Source organism: Podarcis tiliguerta (genome assembly GCF_965153285.1).
Source record: "Podarcis tiliguerta genome assembly, chromosome: 10".
Classification (NCBI taxonomy): domain Eukaryota; kingdom Metazoa; phylum Chordata; class Lepidosauria; order Squamata; family Lacertidae; genus Podarcis; species Podarcis tiliguerta.
Genome location: NC_139543.1, coordinates 6656627 through 6683057, shown reverse-complemented (window position 1 = coordinate 6683057; position 26431 = coordinate 6656627). Strand labels below are relative to the sequence as shown.

The window sequence follows — 26431 nt, the reverse complement described above, 5'->3', positions numbered from 1 at the left end:
TGGCCTCTATCCCTGTCACCCTGCCCAAATGTGTATACAGTGGTACCTTTGGATGCAAACGGGATCCATTCCAGGGTCCCGTTCGCATCCTGAGTAGAACGTAACACGCAACTGCGCGGGTCGCGTTTTGCTGCTTCCGCGCATTCGCGTGACGTCATTTTGAGCGTCTGTGCATGTGCGAGTGGCGAAACCCGGAAGTACTTTTGGGTCGCCGGGGAGCATAACCTGAAAATGCTCAACCTGAAGCATATTTAACCCGAAGTATGACTATATAGGGACGCGGGTGGTGCTGTGGGTAAAACCTCAGGCCCTAGGACTTGCCAATCGTCAGGTCAGCGGTTCGAATCCCCGCGGCGGGGTGCGCTCCCGCTGCTCAGTCCCAGCGCCTCCCAACCTAGCAGTTCGAAAGCACCCCCGGGTGCAAGTAGATAAATAGGGACTGCTTACTAGCGGGAAGGTAAACGGCGTTTCCATGTGCTGCGCTGGCTCGCCAGAGCAGCGATGTCACGCTGGCCACGTGACCCGGAAGTGTCTGCGGACAGCGCTGGCTCCCGGCCTATAGAGTGAGATGAGCGCACAACCCTAGAATCTGTCAAGACTGGCCCGTATGGGCAGGGGTACCTTTACATTTACCTTTATGACTATATGCAATCTTCACTGCCAGTTTCGGGGTTGGTTGTATGGAGACTGGGAAGCCATGAAACGGAAAGGCTCAAGACATCGTTTGTACACCCACCCATTGCAAAGTGGCAGGAGGGACCAAAAGCGTTATCAGGGTACAGGACACTTTCCTACTAAGCAAAGCTGATGGTACCTTGCAGTCTACAATTTGGCAGCGGAAACGGTTATGACAAAAGAGAGGGGAGGTTTATGAGTGGCATGCATAATGCTGGGGGGATTACATTTTTTGAAGCGCTTCACTTCTTGTCCATTGACAAACAAGAGTGTCCTGATAGAAAATATCCCTATTGCATCCCACAGAAGCCTCTTCACTGAAGTCCTTTTTATAGCTTGCATTATGCCGCTTACTTGCTGCTTTCTACCACCTGCCAGCTTAGCACCTGCTCCGTTCTGATGTCATGCATCTGAACAATGTGTCCTTCCCAGCTGAGTGTCGATTATGACGGCCTCTGTGTTTACACGGTTAGCGCTCTTCGACTACATTGTCGGTGATCTTGTCCTGCCACCTAATACAAAATAAATAAGGCAGGTGTCTTTAATGAAAACTCTTCAGCTGTCTAATAGGTCTCTGAGTGCTTATGCTTCCAGTTGATAGATTGGGTTTAAAACAAAAAAGAAGAATGATGGTGGCCTTCATCTTCCCTGCGAAGCTTAATGACCTGTTTTTCGTTAGTTCAACTAAAAAGCACTTTTGCTGTTTACGTGAGGATGGTTGTCTCAACAAACATTTTGAGGCTGTAAATCCAAAGGGGTGGAGAAAATTGAGGAACTTCACATTTGGAACAAGTAAATGATTTTGATTCAAAGGAGAGCATAGCTTTGAATATTGTGAATGTGTCTGGAGGGAGAAGAGGGAAGGTGTTGTAAATATAAATTTTCTGTCACTGGTTTCTGTGATCTCACATAGAATAAATTGGCAAAATGAGCCTCTCAGTTCAGTAGCACAGCCTAATTTATGTAAATTCTCTTCAGAATAGGCATTAACCTTGATCCTTACTTCCTCTGTTCTGCTTTAAATCTTGCCTTTGATACAGTAATTGTAATAAAAACAGAATATTCCATGATTAATTGCCTTTTCCCTTACTCACTTTCATTTCTCTTTCCAATATATTGAGAAACGTGTTATTGATATCCCTCCACCACAGCATTTGGCAATCATTAAGCAGTGGTATTTGTTTAACAAAATTTATGTGACTTTAAAATAGACAGAATAGACCGAGTATTTAGTTTTTAAGCTTCAAAAATCGGCTAGAACACAATAAAAATGTATTAAAATGCCATAAAATACTCATTCCCAGCCAAGTTGTACCATAGAATCAGTAAGATAAATTCCATAATGACCTATTATACTCTCTAATTCACATGGATATTTGGTGTTGCTAATGCATAAGAGGCAGTGCAGGGTAATCTTGTTAACCATGCCCCATGATAAATCAGAAATATACTGAGAGAGAGAGAGACTGAGAGACACACACATAAATTTCAGAATTATGTTCGTTTGGAGAAAAGGTGTGTTGTGATTATGAAATTTGTTTTTGTTTTGACCCCCTTACATATGGAGAGACGCTAAGCAAGATGAGATGCCTACAGTGTTTTAGAAAGGGCTGCTTGTTACTAGACAGAACAGTGTCCTTCCACAATAGCAAAAGTAAATATCTTTGATAGTCATAAATATTCAAAACTAGATTGCTTGAACATGCTTCAAAGATCAATTAACTGGAAGACATAATAAACAGAAGTACTAAATAATGTCCCAGGAAATGACCCTGTTGAGACAACAGGGGTCAGTGTCTTCTGTGATGTCCTGACTAGAGCCTGAGTCAGAAACTAAACTCTAAATGCAATGTTTATGCAACTCAAGAATCAGTTTTTTAGCTGCTGGCCCTTTCTCTTTTGTGGTTTTGCACTGATTTCATGGAATTGTGATTTTATATATTGTAAGTATGTTTGACTAGAGGTTTGGAGTATAAATGCTCTAAATAAACAAAGAAACAAATAAATATTTGACTATATCTGTTTACATAAAAGGCAGGCTTCAGCTTGTGTGATAAAAGGTCTGTATTTCAGTTTGAGATTGTAAGTGTAGGTTTAGCCTTTTCTTGAATTTATATCTGTTGTAACATAATTATAAATAAAAAGAGGCATATGTTAAACACCTCTCGATTCAAATTTTAAACATTTGATTTATTAAAATGATCTTTAACCACTTCTGAAATTGCTGTACTTGCACAGAAGTGCTCACCTTCAAGACTTATATGCGGAAGAACTGACGTATGTCAACCTTGATGGTTATTGTTGGGAACCTGAGAGATGTGCTCCTTGAGTCCTTCCCCCAGTGACTTTAATTTTGCTAGTGTGAGGAAGGGAATTCAATAGTGAGAGGGAAATGTGCAGAAAGTGTGTGCTGTGCTGAAAGCTATCATTTACGAAAAAATCTTAAAAGCAAAGGTTTTAACTCTATTGTTGTTGGTAGCGTTGTAAACAAGATGGGATCCAATGTATGTGTACAGCTAACCTCTTATTTGTGTGATTGTTTGTTTTATAATAACCTAGGCTTTTTTGTGGGGCTTGCTTTGATAGTCTTGGAAGCGTCATCTTTATGTGTTTTGTAGTATAAAAGGTAAAGGTAAAGGGACCCCTGACCATTAGGTCCAGTTGTGACCGACTCTGGGGTTGCGGCCCTCATCTCGCTTTATTGGCCGAGGGAGCCAGCATACAGCTTCCGGGTCATGTGGCCAGCATGACTAAGCCGCTTCTGGCAAACCAGAGCAGCACATGGAAACGCCGTTTATCTTCCTGCCGGAGCAGTACCTTCCTACCTATTTATCTACTTGTACTTTGACGTGCTTTCGAACTGCTAGGTTGGCAGGAGCAGGGACCGAGCAATGGGAGCTCACCCCATTGCGGGGATTTGAACCTCCAACCTTCTGATCAGCAAGTACTAGGCTCTGTGGTTGAACCCACAGCACTACCCGCGTCCAGTATATATTAGTTCCAGGGATGGTAGCTCAGTGTCATGCATAAGTTCTCCGATTCCATCGCTAGCATCTCCAGTTAAAAGGATCAGACAGCACTTGGTGGGAGAAATCTCTGCCTGAAACTCTGGAGAATTGGTGCCGGTCAAAGCAGATAGTACTGGGTTACATGGACAAATAGTTTGACCTGGTATAAGACAGCTTCCTATATCCTCCATATATTCAGTACCACATTTCTAGTGAATGATAAGACCCAACAGTCCAAAGGTGAATCAACTTGTCCGATAATTGGAGGGTACCTAAAATCTCTTCCTCATAACCAATGACAGATATTGAGACAGGTGCTCCTTCCCAGACCTCAAGTGACAATGCTGCTTCTAGAGATACGCTCCCAACCTGTATATTTTCATTCTTAATGGGAACTAACTACCCACAGTCTGAATATCTTAAATAGAACCACTTAACTCATCAGTCTCCAAACGTATTTATAAATGCATTGAATTAACACCATAGGTGTTCTTTTCCTGTTTCTTCAGAAAAAATGAGATATTCAAAGAATTAAAAATGAGATATTCAAAGAATTGCTATATAAATATAGCAGTTTTCTGCTTGGTTTTTTAAAATAGTATAATTGTTAATATAATAAAAAGGGAAAAATACTAGAGGTTTCAGACAAAACTCATTGCTTTTTGGAGTGTCTCTTTAAAACTCAGAAGTGTCCAAATTAAACAAATTCTTGTTTTTCTGCATGTCTTGTGCACAAACAAAGCATTTACAGGTGTCTGAAGAATGACTGCCATGGAATGTGTCCCATATATCATTCAAGATTTAAATGTGAATTGGTTGCTGCTCTGCAACACAATCTTTTCAGATGTGCCCACATGTTGACTATTTTATAGTCAGCAAGTATATAAGTAGATATAAGCACAGCTGGATTCCAGGCCTATAATAAACTGCTAGACTGAAGTTTCAGTGAATATTCATATGTATTTCTACTTTATTGTTCCATACTTTATATTCTTTGCATGAATTTTGCCTTAGTTACATGCTGGGGAAAATAACCACATTACTACATCCGGAAGTGCAAATTAAAATAGCATCAAGCAACCTTGTGATTGAGCAGGGAGGAGGGAGAAAGCTTTGCAATGAGTGTTTCAGGGCTACATTCCTGAAAGACATACTTTACTAAGGCCACGCTGCATTTTTTACTATTTCTGTTCTGCTAGCCATCGTGAACCATTTCACATGTTCTACAGAAGCACTCAGGAAAGAGAAGAAGAAGAAGAGGAGTTTAGATTTGATATCCCGCCTTTCACTCCCTTTAAGGAGTCTCAAAGCGGCTAACATTCTCCTTTCCCTTCCTCCCCCACAACAAACACTCTGTGAGGTGAGTGGGGCTGAGAGACTTCAGAGAAGCGTGACTGGCCCAAGGTCACCCAGCAGCTGCATGTGGAGGAGCAGAGACTCGAACCCGGTTCCCCAGATTACGAGACTACCCTCTTAACCACTACACACACTGTACGGGCCAGTCTTGCCAGACTCTAGGGTTGTGCGCTCATCTCACTCTATAGGCCGGGAGCCAGCGCTGGCCGCAGACACTTCCGGGTCACGTGGCCAGCGTGACAAGCTGCATCTGGCGAGCCAGCGCAGCACACGGAACGCTGTTTACCTTCCCGCTGGTAAGTGGTCCCTATTTATCTACTTGCACCCGGGGGTGCTTTCGAACTGCTAGGTTGGCAGGCGCTGGGACCGAACGACGGGAGCGCACCCCGCCGCGGAGATTCGAACCACCGACCATGCGATCGGCAAGTCCTAAGCGCTGAGGTTTTACCCACAGCGCCACCTGCGTCCCAATGAACAAAGTACTTATCTCATTTAATCCCCCCCCCCCCTGTGCATGTGGGGATTTGAGTCATAATTGGAATGTCAGGGCAGTGGAGAGAGTGGACGACTGCAGCTTCGGTGTTGGAGAGTTACAGCGCCTGTTGTAGTTGAGAGACCAATACGGGAGAGACATGTTTTGTTACAGCTAGGACAGATAAAGGTGTCCTGTTATGCTCATGCAGGTATACCATGGAGTTTGTTCTTTTTGCACTCCTCCCAGCGGTCATTCCTCCTCTGGTAACTGACTCACTTGAGTGAAATCTGCATAGAAATTGAATGAATGAATGACTGCCTCCAGACGTGATGGTCATCTGCAAGGGATTTCCACGTGGCGGGGTTAATGTCATGCTTGCAGACATCTTTGTAAGGCACGGTTGGTCTGGAAATAAGGGGTAAAGTCACAAACTCAATTTGTATGGTGCTTTGCAGAAGTTAATGGGCATGGCATATGAAGATCAGGTCAATTGGGAAATACAGGAAACGGATGCCTACGGTAGAATTTTAGAGATTTATTATTTATTGACATTTAAGATGGAGAATTGCAAAGGTGTAATGTATGAGGGACGCGGGTGGCGCTGTGGGTTAAAGCCTCAGTGCCTAGGGCTTGCCGATCGAAAGGTCGGCGGTTCGAATCCCCGCGGCGGGGTGCGCTCCCGCTGTTCGGTCCCAGCGCCTGCCAACCTAGCAGTTCGAAAGCACCCCTGGGTGCAAGCAGATAAATAGGGACCGCTTACTAGCGGGAAGGTAAACGGCGTTTCCGTGTGCGGCTCTGGCTCGCCAGAGCAGCGATGTCACACTGGCCACGTGACCCGGAAGTGTCTTCGGACAGCGCTGGTCCTTGGCCTCTTTGAGTGAGATGGGCGCACAACCCTAGAGTCTGTCAAGACTGGCCCGTACGGGTAGGGGTACCTTTACCTTTACTTTTAATGTATGCTAGACTTGATGAGCATTTGTAAAGTATTCTTTTTGAAGGGGAATGTGTTCTAAACAGATGGAATCCCAACAAACCAAGTAGCACCTGAAGAATAGCAACAGTTGAAATGAAGTGCTGGTTGAGTTTCAGGCCTCTATGTGATAGTAATAACCTGCTTTTGCCAATAAAATAAAATGGAATGGAATGGTGGACAACTGATAGCAAGTAGATTGCTTTTCAACAGGCTTTCATTTGAGAGGCTCTTCTCAATTGTCTTCCAATTATGTGCTGTGTTTGTGTATTTAAGGAGATGAGGAGGTTAAACTGCTATTAATATTTCATGGCTAATTAGTACAAGCGGGACCAAGAGCTTCACATCACGGAAGGTGGTTATTACTTTAGAAGTGGTTGCTATTAATGTGAGCCCCCTGCAGAATACATGTGCACCTTAAGAAAGGTCTGGTTCCTATACCCCTTGCTCGTGCTGATTGTAACAAGCTTGGCTTACCAAGTCAGTTTTTTTCCAGTTATAAGGAAAAACACCACATGCAGGTATCACTTCCCGAGGGTTTAGGATGGCACAAACTTCATTAAAATACATAGGCTCAGGCTTGTGGACATTTGGCCTTGACAGAACTTGCATCTTCTTGGTTGTCTGACTCCTGTCATCGTCTGAACTTCATTTTGGTGAATCTACTTTACACAATGTCTTTCTGCTGCTCTCTGATAAAAAATAATTATTTAATGAGAATTATGCCCAAGTATATCTCTTTGCACCCAGGAGACTCCCTTGAAAGGGAATTTCATGCCCAGATTGGCAAGTGAAACACAAAATCTCAGTTCAGAGTCCCAACCAAGTTCCAGGCCTTAAAGCATTTATTCGCCCTTGCCTTGTGTGTGTTTCAGGGCCAAACAATTTTGTGGTGGTTGCTGACGAAGAATAGTCCTTGCCAGCATATTTAAAACACTCTGCAAGTTTGGCTGGAGTGCTTTTCTTCCTATACACAGGAGTAAAATGAAGAGGTAAAAAGTTTTTGTTCGTTTTGAACGCCCTCCCATCAGATGTCAAGGAAATAAGCAACTATCCTGTTTTTAAAAGACATCTGAAGGCAGCCCTGTTTAGGGAAGTTTTTAATATTTAATGCTGTATTGTTTTAAATACTCGATTGAGAGCCATCCAGAGTGGCTGGGGAAACTCAGCCAGGTGGGTGGGGTTCAAATAAATTATTATTATTATTATTATTATTATTATTATGCATTATAAAGTACATTAAGCATGAAGGGTAAGCGGTGCTAGGAGATGGAATAGACCAGACACAGTAGAGATGTAGGTTCCCACACTAGGTAAGTACACACAGTAATCTTTGTCTTGGAGCTCTTTGTGGATGAAGCCAGGTAGCTTTAGGAGACTAAGGCGTCAAGAACTACTGCCGCATGCTACCTACACACATTTCAGTGAGAGTTGTCCAGAATTGGACCTTAATTCTCATAATATGTAACCTATGATAACTCATGCGTCAAAATGTTAGGTGCCTAGAGGACTCCTGATGTTTTGGATGCAACATGCTAACTATCTGGAATTCAGTTTAATTATGTCTCTGGCTTCTACAGCTCTGCCTATCTCCATAGAAACGTGCACTTTAACAAGTCATATTGGGAATTCTGATGGTTTTGTAATGGTTTGATATAATGCTTCTTCTAGGATTTGGGAGGTCTTAACGAATGCCATAAGCAAATGAACTTGGGTGCCTCCTTTAAAAAAAACAACTCTAGGAAAAATGTTTTCTCCTTCAGTTTCTCTTCTATTTTCCATGCATGTAAACAGCATCTTTTAAAATGTGATTTTCCTTAAGAACTGGGTGGATCATTGCCATTTTGCAGTCTGACCTGCAGCTTACCAACCCAAGCAAACTTTGGCTAAGCTGCACTTCAACCAGCAATTTAATTCTCCAGTTGTCTGTCTGGATCACATTGGTTCTTAATTTCTTCCTCTTTGTTTCTTTTTTGGATAGTCATACATACATAACTAACTAACTAACTTATGTACACATAATCTAATGTATATGTACACATAATCAGTGTATGCTGATCAATAGGAAAACATTAGGGATGCTGTATGATTAAAAACATTTTTCCTATTTTTAATTTGTTTTGGAAATATTGAGAGGGGAAATAGCACATGGTAGTTCTTTCTATGTTGAAGTGTCGCATTTTAAACAAAGTTCCCACACGTTGTGTGTGTGTCTTCCTGTGATACAGCATTTTAAAAATCTATATTTCAAAACACATAAGCAGCCAGCTCTTGTTGGTGTGTGGATGGTATTGGGTAATTAGGCCTTGTTAATATCTTGCCAGATTGGATCAATACCCTTTCAACATTTAATTATCATACATTTAAAATAGACAGCAATTAACACATGCTTCTAACACCATTTGGAAAATGAAAGCTGTATACGTTAAGCATATTTTTGCACAAATATAATTTTGTTTAGCAGTGTGCTGATGAAGATCTAATATTGAGAAGCATATCCAGTTTTCTATAGTCTTCTAATGATGTCAATATGTCAGTGCTTTAAAGAATGTATGTGGTATAATTACTAGGGGATGCATCATTGGGTTCAGTTAGAGGCTAGGTGAAAATTCTAAAATAAACCATGGCCTGAAATTGAACTTAAAAGCATTCTGCTCCACTTAAGCATAAAACTCTAAAGTTTAAACATGTATAGCTATTCATGATGGCATGTTACATCTAATATTTGAATCAAAGAGGGATATGTAGCTTTTTTCGTCCTTCCGTATTGGAAGCTAAACATGCCAAAATGTGTCACCCTAGTGTGCAGAAGCCATTTCAAATCCAACGGCAATTTCCACAACACTGGTTGCTTTTTCCAGCCTCCATAAATAGTGGAATCCCAATACTACCTTGATAAATGTAAAGGTAAAGGGACCCCTGACCATTAGGTCCAATTGTGGCCGACTCTGGGGTTGCGGCGCTCATCTCGCTGTATTGGCCGAGGGAGCTGGCGTACAGCTTCCGGGTCATGTGGTCAGCATGACTAAGCCACTTCTGGCGAACCAGAGCAGCACACGGAAACGCCATTTACCTTCCCGCCAGAGCGGTACCTATTTATCTACTTGCACTTTGACGTGCTTTCAAACTGCTAGGTTGGCAGGAGCAGGGACTGAGCAACGGGAGCTCACCCCGTCACGGGGATTCGAACCGCCAACCTTCTGATCGGCAAGTCCTAGGCTCTGTGGTTTAACCCACAGTGCCAGCCGCATCCCTGTCTCATTAAAGCCAATATGTTATCATGCTGTCATGTATTCTCATTCACAACTGCATAGTGACAGGTACGTAGGCTTGCATGTGTAAGCTGCCTGTTTTTTGGAGAATGACAGATGGATTGGGGAGTCTATATAGCCCCTCAGATGTTGGGCTTCTAACTTCCATCAGCCTCATCTCACTGTCAAGGATGATGGGAGGTTTAGTCTAAGCAACATCTCCAGGGCCACGGTTTCCCACACCTGCACTAAGGTATCTAGACATCAAGTTCTGTAGCGTTAAAGACATTGGCACAGAAAAAATGTGTAAGCCCCAATAACTGGATTCTAGAAACAGTTAAGCATTAACATTACTAAAGCTAAGAGATGTGGATCTGTAATCTGGATGTGAGACCACTGGGAACTGTACGTAAGAGCAGAATATGAATAAAATAAATATTAAACAACAAATCTAAAAGAAATATATAAGCCTCATATGAATCAGTGAGAATATATAAGCAGGTGCAGAATATGAATCTGGATGAGTTAATGTTAACTATCTGAAAATGTTATGAAAATTGGGCTTTCCTCTCAATTTTCAGTGTCTGAAGATATAATGTGGAAAGGAAAGGTTTCATTAATAAGTGAAAAAGGAGATGATATTTATGATTTTAAAAATGACAAAGTTTAGTACTGTTTCCATAATAGTGATACTTTAGAGAGAGAGAAAATGAAGAATAGTAGTAGGGGATACTGGAAGACAATTGATAACTTTACAAATTAGTAATTCATAAAAATCAGGCAAAACACTAGTGGAGGTTTGATTAAACTTTAACAGACTGAGTCAGTCTGACATCTTTGACCCTGAACTGGTAAATGAAATATCCTTTGTACATTGTGGGTGAAGTATGACCTCTGTTCGTCTCATAAAAAGCAGCCATTTTCATTTGAAGCCTATTTTATACTGAGAACTCAGAGTGCTTTCAGTCCAGTTCTTAAGCCCACCTCTTGGCTAGTAATGGGATGAATATTGTTTACCACACTTTTTAATAAATAATACAATTAGTGAAAAGTGAGTGTGCCGCACCCCCCGCTGTTTTGTATGCCTATGTGAGAATAACAAATTACCTGAAACAATCTTCATAGATTCCCAAGTTCTTTCTCTGTATGGGGCTTGAAGCTTCAGATAGTTGTTTTTTGTTGTTGTTTTGTCATGACTTGCCCTTTGACAGTGTGTTGTCAGAGGACCTAGAGTAGGGCATATTGGATTTTCAGAGCATCTTATATCGCTGTTATGGCCAAATTATTTCTAGAGTCATAGTTGACAGATTGATGGCACATACACAACTTTTTTATTTTATTTAGTTTCAAGTAGCTAAGCCTGAGGTTCAGGGTCTGGGTAGAGGTACTTTCCGGTACTCTGGGGATGGTGCTGTGTATTAAATGGCATACCAGTACTTTCTTTCCTCTCCTCTTGCCTCCTCGCATGCACCTCTAAGCAGAGAGGAATCTACATTTTATTGACATGTTTCCTTCCTTTGCAGTTATTTGTTCCACAGCTGCCACATGGCTTAGATGGCTTAGATGGAAATGGGGAGGTTCCTGCAAGGGAGGTACCTTTCCTTTTTTAAAAAAAATGATATTTATTAAAAGTTTTATAGTTACAGAAAAAGAATATAAAAGGGGGAAAAAACAATAAAAAATTTAACAGACAATACCGTATTTTTTGCTCTATAAGACTCACTTTTTCCCTCCTAAAAAGTAAGGGGAAATGTGTGTGCGTCTTATGGAGCAAATGCAGGCTGCACAGCTATCCCAGAAGCCAGAACAGCAAGAGGGATTGCTGCTTTCACTGCGCAGCTGTTCTGGCTTCTGAGATTCAGAATATTTTTTTTCTTGTTTTCCTCCTCCAAAAACTAGGTGCGTCTTGTGGTCTGGTGCGTCTTATAGAGCGAAAAATATGGTACATCAAAAATAAAAAGAAAGAACAATACATCAAAACAACAAGAAAAAGCCAAAAAATTAAAAAACACATCCAATTTCCATATCTTTATCTTTCATTTACTTGTTTCCTCGACTTCCTCACACCTCCCTTTTTTGTATTCTAGTTCAAATTAGCTAATTCAGCAAATCCTTGGGAGGTAGCTTTCTAGTACCCATACACCCTCTGTGACACATCTTGCACTTGACAGAATATTTTGCAGTCCTCATTAAAGTTGTGTGTGTTATCAGATTTATCAGTGCGATACTACATATGTCTACTCAGAAGGAAGCATTTTCAACAGATAGAATATCGGTATAGCAGGCATGTCCAACTTCCAAGATACTGTGATCTACTCACGGTATAAAAAGATCGGCTGTGATCTACCCATTTTCATTGCCAGGAGTTGTTGAGATTGGGGGGGGGGGGTGACCAAAGTTGTTGAGCTTTTTTGGGAGGGAACACAAAGGTGATCACTAACCTGCTACCACGATCGACCTGAGGTATAGGATTGCAGCCTTGTATTTAAGTATTAAGGGCGTTTGGATTACTAAGAACTCAAGATTCTTTAAGTGTTGCTTTACTGACAGATCTTAGCTTTTTATATAAGGTATTTTCTTAATCCATGGGATGCCTCACCAGTGATTGTGAGAAAAACTATATATTTTAAAAACATATTTTTGTTTTTAGAGAAACAGTCAGTACCAGCCCCCGCCCCAGCATAGGTTAGCTTTGCTCCTCTCTGCATGAGTGGATTTTTATGCCAACATAATTTGTGCAAGCATCATTGAATTTAATTCCAAGAGGCTAGTTCTGCACATTCTGTCTGAAATGTGTTTTCAAAATGACATCTGGTTTTCAAAGTGCTTTTTGCTACATATTAGTGGTTTTAACATCTGTATGAACTTAAGTACCAGCAGCAGTGGGTTTTGTACAAATGCAGCCAAAAGACTAATTTTGCACTGCTTTTTAAAGAGCAATAAAAGCTGAACATCGATGACACTGCAAACAATTGAGAGTTTTAAAATAGTGTAGAATAAGATAGTGTAGGGACACGGGTGGAGCTGTGGGTAAAAGCCTCAGCGCCTAGGGCTTGCCGATCGAAAGGTCGGCGGTTCGAATCCCCGCGGCGGGGTGCGCTCCCGTTGCTCGGTCCCAGCACCTGCCAATCTAGCAGTTCGAAAGCGCTCTCGGGTGCAAGTAGATAAATAGGGACCGCTTACTAGCGGGAAGGTAAAAGGCGTTTCCGTGTGCGGCTCTGGCTCGCCAGAGCAGCGATGTCACGCTGGCCATGTGACCCGGAAGTGTCTTCGGACAGCGCTGGCCCCCGGCCTCTTGAGTGAGATATGCGCGCAACCCTAGAGTCTGTCAAGACTGGCCCGTATGGGCAGGGGTACCTTTACCTTTACCTAGAATGACTGAAAACACTGAAGACGTGATATTTACAGTAGAGTATGCTTTAGTATGTCTTGGGGCTCAGAATCATGTTGTAATTAAGTCTAAAAAGATGTTTTTAACTTTTGGAATTAGACAAGTGCATAATAGGACGGTTAGAGATACACCTAAAAAATTTTAAAACTTCAGGTTGAATCAACTATTATTTCATGCTGTCACTGTATTTTTCCCAATGATGTTCAGTCTGTGTCTTCCCCTGTGGCATATGCTTTCATTCATTTCCTTTCATCAAACAGAGTTCCGCGCTCTTTGGGCAATTGAAGTACAGTACACCTGATTTGCTTCTGCTTTCTGCCTGTTTCATGTCTGTTCTGGGGTTTGTGGGCTGCTCCATAAGAGATCTTGTGACAGTGATTTGCCTTAAATTGTTGGTCTTCAACTGGTGGGTCTCAGTCTGATCCAAAGTGTTGTGGCCTGATCCAAGGTGGGTTGCAACAGGAGCCCTACCACTGTGCAAATATATGGTAAATGATTAAGAAATGAGTCCCCAAATGGTCAAAGGCCTGGAAACGATGCCTTATGAGGAACGGCTAAGGGAGCTGGGCATGTTTAGCCTGGAGAAGAGGAGGTTAAGGGGTGATATGATAGCCATGTTCAAATATATAAAAGGATGTCACATAGAGGAGGGAGAAAGGTTGCTTTCTGCTGCTCCAGACAAGCGGACACGGAGCAATGGATCCAAACTACAAGAAAGAAGATTCCACCTAAACATTAGGAAGAACTTCCTGACAGTAAGAGCTGTCCGACAGTGGAATTTGCTGCCAAGGAGTGTGGTGGAGTCTCCTTCTTTGGAGGTCTTTAAGCAGAGGCTTGACAACCATATGTCAGGAGTGCTCTGATGGTGTTTCCTGCTTGGCAGAGGGTTGGACTCGATGACCCTTGTGGTCTCTTCCAACTCTATGATTCTATGTTTGGGTTAAAAGTGAGTTCTGGGTCTGAAAACGTTGGAGATACCTGCCTTAAATGACCACACAACTTTTCTGTTGTTTGTATTTTATTATAGAATATCAGACAGTTGCTCTGTGCTTGGTAACTCTGTACCTTATTTATAGGTCTCCCAATGCCATTCTTCACTTAAGTTATGTATAGCTCTCCTGTCAGTCAGCCAGCTCCCTCTTCTCTTTCATCTTTTTGAAAAAAGCAATAATCTGTGATGTATTTATTTGTTTTCCCAGGATTCAAATGTGGCAGATAAAGGAATGATATATTAAAGAACTAAAACTATGTGTGAACATAAGAGAATGTAAAATATAGAGCATAGGAGTTTTGTAATATCAACCCTGGTTCATGTCCATACTTTCGTTGCATCAGTATTTAACCGTGGCTGTATGCAGATTTCATACCAAGCCATGGTTTAGAGCTGCTTGTCTCAATTTGTTTTTCCATCTGTTCAGCACCCAGCTTCATAACCCCACTCCTGTCTCTTGAGAATGAGCAAGTCTTACCTCTATAGTACCATCTTTTCTAACAGACCAACAGCAGTAACTGTAGTTTGTGCTTTGAGATACAACAGCAAACTACAGCTAGCACAAACAATTGTTTGATTTCCTTCCCTGGAAGCCCCTTGCAAAGTTTGTGTGATGACTTAGGTCTGGTTTGGACAGTTTTTGCCCATTCTCAGTCTTCGTGCTGCTCCTTCTGTCCTCCCTTCATACACTGTAATAAGCCAACAAATCTTCCATTGATCATAGTTTCTAGTTAGGTCAAAACTAGGAAACCATGGTTACTAGATGTGAACAAGCCAGGAGCTTAAGCTACATTCTCTGTATTTTAATCAATGCATACCCAAATTTGTTTATCTGTATTTGTTTGTTAGATACGAAACCAGGCCTTCTCAGCTGTTCACTCTTTTCTGCTCGCCAAGTAAGGTTGGATTTTCAGGCTGGCAATGAACACAAAGCACCTCTGCCTATAATTTTTCTTCCACAGTGGTTATTTGACTGGATTACATTTCCAATTGAAAACTCTACAGCCATTTACTGTGCAAGCCAGTGCCTCTTCTTTCATTAGTAGTCCCAACACTATTTTCTTTCCCTCCTTAAGGCATGTTTCTCATACTTGCATTTCATGAATGAGAAATCTCTATATATTAAGTATATAATATTCTAGTCATTTGCTGCTTAAAGATTCTTTATTTTAAACATATATGTATATATATACATATATACCATATATATACCATATATATATATATATATATATATATATATATATAATCTAAGGTTATACCATTTTAAAGCTATTTTCAAGTCTGTCCTTGTAGATAGATGTGTGTTATGGTATACAGTGACAATGAAATACTGTGAGTATAGTATATGACACAAAGGAAAAACAGCTCTGTAACAATTGAGACTTTGGGAGTTTATTTCCCCTACCAAGGGGCACAGTTAGTTTGACATTGCATTTATCATTTTCCTAATGTAGTGCAATGTTTTTTCTCTGAGCCAAGTCATTTCCTCTTGAATTTTGAGATAGATTTCCCCCAGAGATTAGTTCCCCAGTCTTCAGATGGGATCCCGATCTGCCCAACTTTGGGCGCAAGGAGCAGAGCTGAAGGAACATGGCTGCTGATAATACCGCATACTAATTTTATGCAGTATTTTAGCTACTGAGGGCATGTTCAATTGCTCATTCCAGGACTATATCCATAGTGAGTTCGGGTTTGAACCGCAGCTTCACGTTCCCCCTTTTTCTTACCCTTCTCCCTTATTGTGGGTAGAATGTCACAGGTGAAGCTTGAGATTTTGTGTTGATTTGACAGCACATGATTACTTAATGCATCCTGAGCATAATCCTTTGGGTAAGCTTGGACTATGATAAATCTTCAGTATGGTAAACAGATACTGCATTAATTGGGATGTGTTACTTTTTTTCTAGGGACGCGGGTGGCGCTGTGGGTAAAAAGCCTCAGCGCCTGGGGCTTGCCGATCGAAAGGTCGGCGGTTTGAATCCCCGCGGCGGGGTGCACTCCCGTTGTTCGGTCCCAGCGCCTGCCAACCTAGCAGTTCGAAAGCAGTCCCGGGTGCAAGTAGATAAATAGGGACCGCTTACTGGCGGGAAGGTAAACGGCGTTTCCGTGTGCGGCTCTGGCTTGCCAGAGCAGCGATGTCACGCTGGCCACGTGACCCGGAAGTGTCTGCGGACAGCGCTGGCCCCCGGCCCCTTGAGTGAGATGGGCGCACAACCTTAGAGTCTGTCAAGACTGGCCCGTACGGGCAGGGGTACCTTTACCTTACCTTTACTTTTTTTCTACCTTTCACCGAAGTTCCATCCATTACAGCAAATGATAAAGAAGCCTACCAGTTTTGCTCAGAAGGGGAAAAACTGATTTGCGTCATTAACATGGTGGGTGGGTGGTGTATGTGTGTTTGTGTGTGTGAGTAGCGGGGAGAGGGAGAGAGAGAGAACGAAGAGGGCATGAGATACTTTTTCATGTATGAATTACCTTGAGTTTTTATTACTCCAGAATTGCGTGAATCAAACCAGGTGACTAGGGCTGCAGTTTACCCAGATAAGTAACCTTGTCTGTAAGCGATGGCCAAAGTCTTTGTATCTACTCTACCATGTTATGCTTAAAACGTTAATCAGAAATTTCATATCCAGGTTTGACACCATTTCAGATTTATAGCCATAAGATTTAGGGAGCAATTTTACAATACTGACCTTCTGTTCCCTTTTACTGCATTTGGAGAAAAGAAGAGGAAATTTGTCACAGTCCCCCCCCCCCATTGTTGTTAACAGAGTGGCTGGCACATTTGTAATGCAACGGCAAGGTCATTTTTGAATCTGCATTCTCCATAATATTTAGATGGGTCCAACTCCAAGTCATCTAAGCTGGTGTGTTTGCTGGGAGCTTTTATGAGCCTCATGCCATTCCTGCTGTGGAATATGACCTATTTTCATCGGTAGTCGCAGAGTGTAAGAGGCCAGCTGCAAGCATACCCCGCAAAAATGATTAGCCAATAATGGTGCACTGGGGTGTAAAAGAGCAGTTGTAATAACAGATTACTCCATTATGCTTCATCGTTGACTGAATAAGGGCCTGAGTGAATGAAGAGTAATTTTCCTCTATAACTTTAGGGGTTCAAAATACCCTTTTTTTTAATAGAAAAAGTAACCCTATGAAATTTAGGAGGCATACACGAAAATTTCTGTAGTAAAAGTAATTTCTGAAAAGCAGCCTGGGCCCATTTCTGTCTGTTTTCCTTTTCTAAAGCGCTAGGCATACATCATTAGTTGCGTTCTGTGGACAATTGTTTTGTAAACTTGTAGAGATTTGTTGCTGTAAATAAGCAAAATAATTTAAAATGTGAATATCCAGACTTGTAAGATTATATATAGCAAAAACCATCAGAATACAACACATTAGTAAAAGCATCTTAACAGTTTAATTGGAGAACAGTATAATGCACACATACAATCACTTTGTGGAAACATCACTAAAAGGTTGAGGTGACCAAGTTGAGGTGACCTTGTACCACCTGTGTGGGATTACTGCTGTTCCCAAGCCCTATAGAACAAGCCTAGAAGAAATTAGATATATTTATATCCTGTTGACATTAGTGTTACTCAAATTAGCTGTCACTAACTTGTCCCATTTACTCTTAAATGCAGCTAAACTTTCTTGGATTGGATAAGTCACAATTTTATTTTAGATTGCTGGTTCTCATACTAATCTGATCTTCCTGGTGGCCTTCCCCTCCCCATCTTAAAATGTTCATCTAGGTCAGTTGTCAGACTTTGTTGAGCATGATCCACTATATGTAAATAATATGCTAATGGATAATCTATAGCACTTTAATTAAATTTGTCTTTGTAACAATGCAATCTGCACACATTGAGAGAACACTATATTTCAGAAATGGCAGTTAATACGATATTTGTGCAAGGCGAACTGGAGTCAAGAACCATCAATGGGTTATTTTGAAGGAATTTTCTCTGATATTTGTGGATGTGAATCTAAAAGGGGGAGTAAGCCATAGTTTCCCCCTTAGCAGGTTATCCAATTCACTTCAAAGAGCTATCTCCCCAACAGATTTCAGAGGAACAGGGTGGGGACTGAAGGTCTACCAGCAAAGAGTGCATGAAGGAGACAAGTCCTCTGCACATTACGGATCTAACCAAACCGTCAAGTGAACTCAGATTCCTGGTGCCCACCTCCTTCACCTCAGACATACTTTTAAAGAGTGTCGCTGCAAAACATTTAACCACTTTAGGAACATATCTTACAAAGTAGGCATCAGGCACAGTTTTGATTTAGCTTCCGTTTATTGCCTCCAAACCATTAAAAAAGTTCTATAAGGTTCTGTTATAACCCAGCCTACGTCAGGGACTGGCTGGATGACAAGGAATGGTGGGACGTACCAGCCAGGGAAGTACCTGCTGGGGAAACCCCAGAGGAGGAAGACTCAGAGCTGGAGGTTGGTGGTGGGACGCTGTGGAAAGGTCAGGGGAGAAGATTGGGAGGAGGTGCCGGATGCTGAAGAGGCAACAGGGTTTAGTGAGCAGGAAGATCCTTCGACACAGAGCAGTTCAGAGGATGAAGCAGAGGGTGGGGGTTAAAAGACTGCTGAAGAATCCAGGGAATCTCCCTCTCCTGCTGTGACAAGCTCCCTCCCGCCTGGTCTCCAAGAAGGTGCAGGTTAATGAGGAGAGCGGAACAGAGGTCAGAGGTGGGCAGACACGGTTTGAGAAACATCCAGGTGAAGAGGAGTCTTAGAAAGGTTGGAAGACCTTCAGTTCTGGCAACTGCTCCATAGGGGCAAGACCCACTGGGAAGTGTTGCTGAGTTGTATGCCGTTTCCTTTAATAAAAAAATTAACTGACAATGGAGCTCTGCTTCTTCGTGCTGACCTGCGTCTCATTCCAGCCCTGACGCCCTGGGACCTTAGGGTGAAGGCAAGCAATAAATTGTAATAATAATGCACTGTGTACATTACTCAGGCTGTGTCAGAAAATATACAATACTGTACTATCATATCTAGATGGGTCATTGAGGCCAGCCTGTACAACTTGTGACCTACAAGCACAGCAGTCACATTGTGTGAGTGGCCTGGGGTCAAGAAACTACTTCTGTTTGTTGGCTGCTGCCTGCTGCCTTGGTCATAACTAGGTGGTGAATCACGTGCTTACATGTAGAAGACGGAAGGGTCAGTCCCTGGCATCCCCACTTAAAAGGGTCCAGCCAGACCCTGTATGGCTGTATAACTTAAAATTTCTGTGCTTTTTGGTGCATTTGTGGATTCGTGTGTGGCTTAATTTAACTCCTTAAAAGAAACCTCTTCTTTGATCCTGAATAATTTTCCATTAGCTGAATGAATGACTGGTTTAAAATGAGAATTTTCAAACATAATTTTAGGAATACGTAATGGGGGGTTCTTCTCAAACTAAGCGAAAGGGACCCTGACAATATATTTGAATACTTGGCATTATTGACATTTCTCATTTTGGCAGTTTAGATTACAGTTTGAAGGAACACAAAAACAGCAAGAAGATACTGCCAAAAGAAGGAAGATAATGTAAAGAAATTGGCAACCTTTTATCGAATGTGGAAAAGCAAATTTCTCACTTAACTGTAAAATAAAACAAGTTGTACTTTAACATGTCTAAATGTGCTTCATTTCTGTTTTCTACAAATAAAATATGCTCAAAACAGAACAAAAGATAGGAGACATAGGGTGTTTGCACCTGAAAACAAAACTTATAGCTGCTATACTGTAGCTGTAAGTTCTTAAACAGATTTTTCTGATATCTTACTAAATTATAACACTTACCAAGTCATTTCTCCATGCCAGCTAATAGGACAAATGGTTTTGATTGGACATGATGCCTCTGTCTTGGTGTGACTTTGCCTACATCAGGCTTCCTCAACCTCAGCCCTCCAGATATTTTGAGACTACAATTCCCATCATCCCTGACCACTGGTCCTGCTAGCTAGGGATCATGGGAGTTGTAGGCTAAAAGCATCTGGAGGGCCGAGGTTGAGGAAACCTGGCCTACATCTTACAACCAGAGAACATGTAATAACAGGCTATGGGAGAGGCAGCTTGGAGTACAGTGCTGGTTTGTGCCACAGCCAGGGCAATGGCACTCTTGCCAACAAAATCCTCCTTGCGGCATCCAAGCCATAGGATCCCCACAATGCTAGAGCAACTAGGGCTCTAGAATTTTAACTCCTTAGGTTTTTATTCAATTCTGTACAGTGGTGCCCCGCAAGGCGAATGCCTCGCAAGACGGAAAACCCGCTAGACGAAAGGGTTTTCCGTTTTTCGATGCGCTTCACAGGACGAATTTCTCTATGGGCTTGCTTCGCAAGATGAAAATGTCTTGTGATTCTTGCGATTTTTTTTCGCTCCCCACCCCCTTTTTCTAAGGCACTAAGCTGCTAATAGCCTTTTAGCAGCTAATCCGCTAATCCCTTAAGCCTTTAATAGCCGCTAATAGCCGCTAATCTGCTAATCCGCTAATAGGGTTGCTTCGCAAGACGAAAAACCGCTAGACGAAGAGACTCGCGGAACGGATTCTTTTCGTCTTGCGAGGCACCACTGTATTTTATTGTTTGTTTCAGTTAATTGAGTTTTACATTTGCTGAGCATCTTTGTCTCTCCAGTCTTAAAACTTGGTTTAGACCTGAGCAGGTGCTTTACTGTGGAAAACCGGCTAGCCAGTTGAAAAGGTATGTTGTTAATGTAGTGATGACTGCCCTGATTAACGTAAAGCCAATTAATGTTTCTCCCCCCCCCCCCCCATTTTCTTTTTCTAGATCACTTCCCTTGTGACGCTGCAGCTCCTCTCCTTAGTAGGCCACGATGACCAGCTCAATGGACCAAGATACAAGTGCAGCGTTTCTCTAGATTTTATCAGATCCATTTCGAGGTAAGCTGCGTTCACGGCCTTCTTATGCTACTTGAACAAATTCTCAAAATGGAAATATATATATATTTCCCATCCATTCACAGGAAAGTGCATCTTAGGATGGCTGAGAGTGAATAAAACCCGGCTGCAAAATAAGTAAATGAAAGTGATTGTAAATCTCGCAGTAAAGTGAATCATGCACCATTTGTGTGACCTTCCAAGCAAAATACAGCTCAGTAGCTGTGCCTGACATGTGCTTGGCAAAACAACAAGCAGGCCAAAGGTGTATTCCCCTCCTTAGCTCCATGACATGGCTGCCGGAATACATGTAGCTTGGTGGGTCACACCTGCCATAGGCCAGTGACCTTGTTGTATTGCTGTAGGACTGCAACACCCACCAAGCTGGCTGGGGCTGGGGGAAGTTCCGAGTCCCAACAATATTTGGAGGCCCCCAGATTCCTCATCCTGGTTTTAACCTTTAAAGTGCTGGTTTTAACCTTTAAAGCCCCATACGGCCTAGGACCCTCATACCTACGGGACCGCCTCTCCTGGTACGCCCCACAGAGAAACTTACGGTCTTCAAATAAAAACATCTTGAAGGTCCCAGGCCACAGAGAAGTTAGGCTGGCCTCAACTAGAGCCAGGGCTTTTTCGGCCATGGCTCCGATCTGGTGGAGCACTCTGTCACAAGAGACCAGGGCCCTGCGGGACTTGACATCTTTCCGCAGGGCCTGCAAGACAGAACTGTTCCACCAGGCCTTTGGCCAGGGCACAGCCTGACTCCCTCCCTCGGCAATCTTCGCGGAGCTCTGGCCCAATGGTTGCCAGTGGCTTGAATTAATTAATTTTATAATGAATGATTTAGAGTGTTGTTTGTGCTGTACTTTTGTACTGTTTTATTGTTGTTAGCCGCCCTGAGCCCAGCTTCGGCTGGGGAGGGCGGGATATAAATAAAATTTATTATTATTATTATTATTATTATTATTATTATCCTTGCTCTGGAGGATCTATTCATGATTTATATTGAGTTTGCTCATTTGTTTGCATTTACACAGAGCACTGCGGTTGTAACTGATACTTTCTGTCCGGGGTGATAACCCGGAGCCCAACAATTTCTAGAGGTCACAATATCTAGTTAGCCACCTTGCTTTATGGAATGTCATAAAATAATAAGCCAGGACCGTGTCTAAAGGACATGGTAGTGTAAATTAGGTAAGGGCAATGACAGACAGAGGAAGTGAGCAGGAGAAGTAAAGGAATGAAGGTCGGCAAATGAAGTTTACATCTCTTAGGCTTCATTTCACTTACAGATACCAACTAAGGGGTTGCTAAAGCGTCCCTCCAAGCAGATGAAGCAGCTTTTCAAGGGAGATAAGTATCAAAAGGATCCCCGCCACCACCCTTGTTTGAGACAAACCACGGCCCATATTCATACAACACAACAAGACATAGCATGGCTAGTAGTTTGAGCTGTGCGAGCACGAAAGTGGCAGGAGATAGGCGTTCGTGAAATGCTTTAGGACAAACTGGCTTAACCATGATGTTCAAATGAGGATGTAGGTTTTGCAGTGATGGCAGTTACCCGTTACTTTTATTTATAAACTTAGATTTCATTTGGAGTGAAAACCTCTTTCCTCTGTGTCTGCTAATATTTTTCATGCTGTACAAAGCTTAGGAAACGTTGAGGCAGAATGTTGTTTTCCTAGCCCTTTGCTTATTTGTTGCCTGCCACAAATGATTAGTCCTTCCGCTCCATTCAAAATTAGCTTAGCTAAGAATGAGAAATTGTACATAGAAAAACCACCCGATTTATATTAGTTTAGGGTTCACCATTGGAAACCCTTTAAATGTAGACTTGACTTTGAAGAAAATAAAAGAGCAAGATTTGCATAATGTTCAATCAGAATGCTCGAATATCTACTTTCCAATATGTTTTTATTACTTTGAGAATTCATTTTTTAAAATCAAAATCCCAAAGGGTTTCAGAAACAATGTTTAAATGTCTTATCCCAAATTTAAATTACCGACAAATTGTATTTATACTGCATCTCTTGGGTACTTCAAGAGGTACTTCATTAAGTAGGGATATCCTTGGATTGTCCTTAGTCTATGGTTGGATTTTGTTTCCTGTTTTGGAAGCAAGAGATTAAAACCATTTTGAATCACATCTTGTAATACTGGTTTTCTTTTTGCAATAGCAAAGCAGAGTGAGGTAGAATGGCCGTCCTATTTGGACTGAGGGAAAGGTAGTGGATGGGTAGAAAGGTTTTTAAAAAAGGAGCAGTGATCTGTTTATGGGAAATCATATTGAAATTACTAGTTAAGTTTCTAGATCATTGATAGTTGTCTCTTTCTCTTAGCAATGGTCAAGGGTGATGGTCTAACCACTTTGGAGGGCCATAGGTTTTTCCACTGTGCCATAGAGGCTTTCTATTATTTTACCTCCTAACATACCCTTCATTCTGCTGTGCCAGTTCCTTGGAAACAGAAGGGCTCCTCCAGTAGCTTATACTTTTCACTGTCTGTGGAGGAGTCAGTCCTGATTTGGTGCAGCTGTACTCTCCACTGATGTAAATTGGAAAGTGTACAACTGCTTTCTAGTAGATCCTTTAAGGCTATGTCCTGATTCAAAATTGTGACTACACGGAGAGTTGTTTTTCTTTCATTTTTTTAATGATCTTCTGGATTCTTAATCTTCAAAAATGAGTTGCTTTTGACTTGGTGGGAAGTTCAGTGGGGCGTTGCTTCTCTTATACAGTTAGGTTTCTCCTACACTAGTGCAAGTGGCTAGCATATGAAATATCAGTTAATTGGACCAAACATCTTACGGAGTCATTATTGGTGCTAGTTAGGCCAAATGATTGATTGTGGTGTTTGTGTAGCAAGCTTAACCTTTGCCAGTGAATATAGTTTTAAGCCTCTGTAATGAAGGTCTAACATGTTAACCATGAAATGGCATTTATCTTTAAAATGTATAATGTGCTAATTAAGTGCATACCTTTTAAGTATTGGAATAGGCTAGATAATATTTGACACTTCCATGTGCTCTGTATCATACTTCCTTAGAGATGATGAATAAAAGCATGGATTTGAAAATTGTGTATGAGCTAGACCCAACTCCCTTGGCAAATAAGATATCCAATTAGTCTTTAGAATTCCAATTTCAGTTACTTTATGCAAAACGCATTATTTCTAAAATTGTTTCATTTTTGTCATACCTTGTAATTTTTCTCATTTTTATATAAAAGGAAACCTCAGTGCAAGAATGTTAATACAATACATCAGAATGTATTTGGAAAGGAGGAAAAATGAATTCTGTGTTTTACTCCCTTGGTGTATAATTCTTTATTCTAACAAAGCACAAAAAGACATTCAAATCTTCTGTCCTATTGAGTATTCTTGGATTGTTCAAGTTTAGTTAAAAAGCATGGGTCAACTACTGTCAAGAAAGAAAGAATGCAGACTGCAAATTAGTACAGATGAAGGAGTTATGCCATACATAATGCTGAAACAGGTGGTTTGGACGAATAACAGAATGCTCAATAGCAGTCAAGATTGCCGCTTTGCATTTCCAAACAGTGTGCCATGTTTACTAGAGTTGGTTTTTAATTTTTTTTAAAAAAAACCTCTCTTTTATTCTTGAGCTAAATTTGTTTTACAGCTTCAGTGCTGAGAATGAGCAACTTTAAATGTTTGATAGTCTTTGAAAGCTGTGTAACGAGACGACTCAGGTGCGTTCATTCATTCATCGGGCCAATGGTGTAGCAGCTGGGGCAAGTATCTGCTGTAAACCACCGAAACAACATACATTCAAACCTTGGTTGTCGAACGTAATCCGTTCTAGGAGGCCATTCAGCTTCCGAAACATTCAACAACCAAGGCGCGGCTTCTGATTGGTTGCAAGAGCTTCCTGCGCTCAAGCGGAAGCCTCATCAGACGTTCGGCTTCCGAAAAACATTCAAAAACTGGAGCATTTACCAGAGCATTTATGGAGCCATTCGGGAACCGAGGTTTGAATGTATATGATCTGGATGCATCACATAGAGGCTCAGATGCACTGAAGCCTAATTTGTGCATTCCTTCCCCCTTCCTCCTTTCGTCCTCTTCTCTCTCCCTCCACCCTCAAAGCATACAATCAAGATTTGGCACATAGCGGCCTACATGTGGAGCATCTCCATCACAGGATGTATTGTCTATTGGGTGGAGAGTTGGATGATGATGACTACAGATAATAATAAAAATCACCCAAAAACCAGAAAATACAATAAAAGCAAGTAAACATTAATAGAGTTAAAACTATGTACATATATAAAATCTGTTTAAACATAGAAGTGATTACAATAAAAAGCAGCGCAGCACCAGCTGTTCATTAAAAGCAGTCAGTCCCCAAAAAATTGTTGGAACCAGAAGGTCCTCACCTGCCGGTGGAATGACGGCAAGCAACCAGTTCCACCACTGTAGAAAAAGCAGTGCTAGAAGGAAAGTCTGTGAGCCTCGACCTCAATGTTCCAACCTTTAATATTTTAGAACTAGGCCTTGTTACATTCAGAATTCAAACTTCGCAACCTTACTACCATGGAGGTCTCAGTTCAAAGGTGCGCCAGGTGACTTGGCCATTCCCAAAGCAAAGTTGAGTAGAGATTTAAGTAAACTGACATACTATGTTGTTTTACAGGACTGTGAACTTTGACATCATAAAGTACTTGTATGACTTCCTGTGAAGACCATCTGGACACTGGGATGACAACTAAGGCAATTGGTGTTCCTCTATCTACTTTAGCCATCCAGCAAGAGGAGACTTTGGGCTCTATTGGATTTGTCCAAAACAGGTGCTGGCTCAGCATGGGATCTGATGAAAACACTAGTTGGTCTGGATGGATCTGAGCTGAGGACTATTTACCCAAGACCCTGGAGTATTTGGAAAGAACGTGTTAATTATAAACAGCAGGGACCAAGCACAATCTGTTCTGCTCTTAATGATGTTATCTTAACGCTGAAATTGCCTGAAACCCATTTTACTAAGGAGTGTATTTTGTGCTATGATGAAGGTCTCCCCCTGTGCTTTGAACATGGCAGCAGCCTTGTTTGTATGCCCAGTCCTTTCACTTCCTCTCCATGGGAACCTTTTGCATTTGTCTGCCAAAACAGCTCAGTCCTAAGGCCACCTTTTAAGAAATTGGAATAGAAAATACAATAAACTTAAAAACCAAGCTGCTTATCTTTCATTCCTAGATCCTGTCTAGTTATTTGTAGATTCACTATTAGAACAGATTTGTAAATACCATCTATGTTTTCACTAACCATCCAGTTCTTACTGTTGCTTGTTGCAATTACATTCAGAGAAGAGTGCACTTTGGCAAATTGCTCCCTTCTCTAAAGATACACTGTCATGTAATATTGGAAAGAACAATAAGCTTATCTAGCCTG

The 26431-nt window shown here is 41.6% G+C and overlaps 1 protein-coding gene across 3 annotated transcripts in view; it reads left to right on the top strand.

Annotated features, from left to right (window-relative positions):
- The window catches only part of ORC5 (origin recognition complex subunit 5), a 71422-nt gene extending 45208 nt beyond the window's left edge, over positions 1-26214 (top strand). For 2 of the 3 annotated variants that reach the window (XM_083399911.1, XM_083399912.1), the window contains exons 14-15: positions 20913-21025; positions 25680-26214. In XM_083399911.1, coding sequence (XP_083256037.1) covers positions 20913-21025; positions 25680-25725 — 159 coding nt within the window. In that variant the 3' untranslated portion in view covers positions 25726-26214. Of the gene's footprint in view, positions 1-7359; positions 7477-20912; positions 21026-25679 lie in introns of all 3 variants that reach the window. The other variant, XR_014502120.1, reaches the window with a different exon arrangement.
- The last annotated feature ends 217 nt before the right edge of the window (positions 26215-26431 follow it).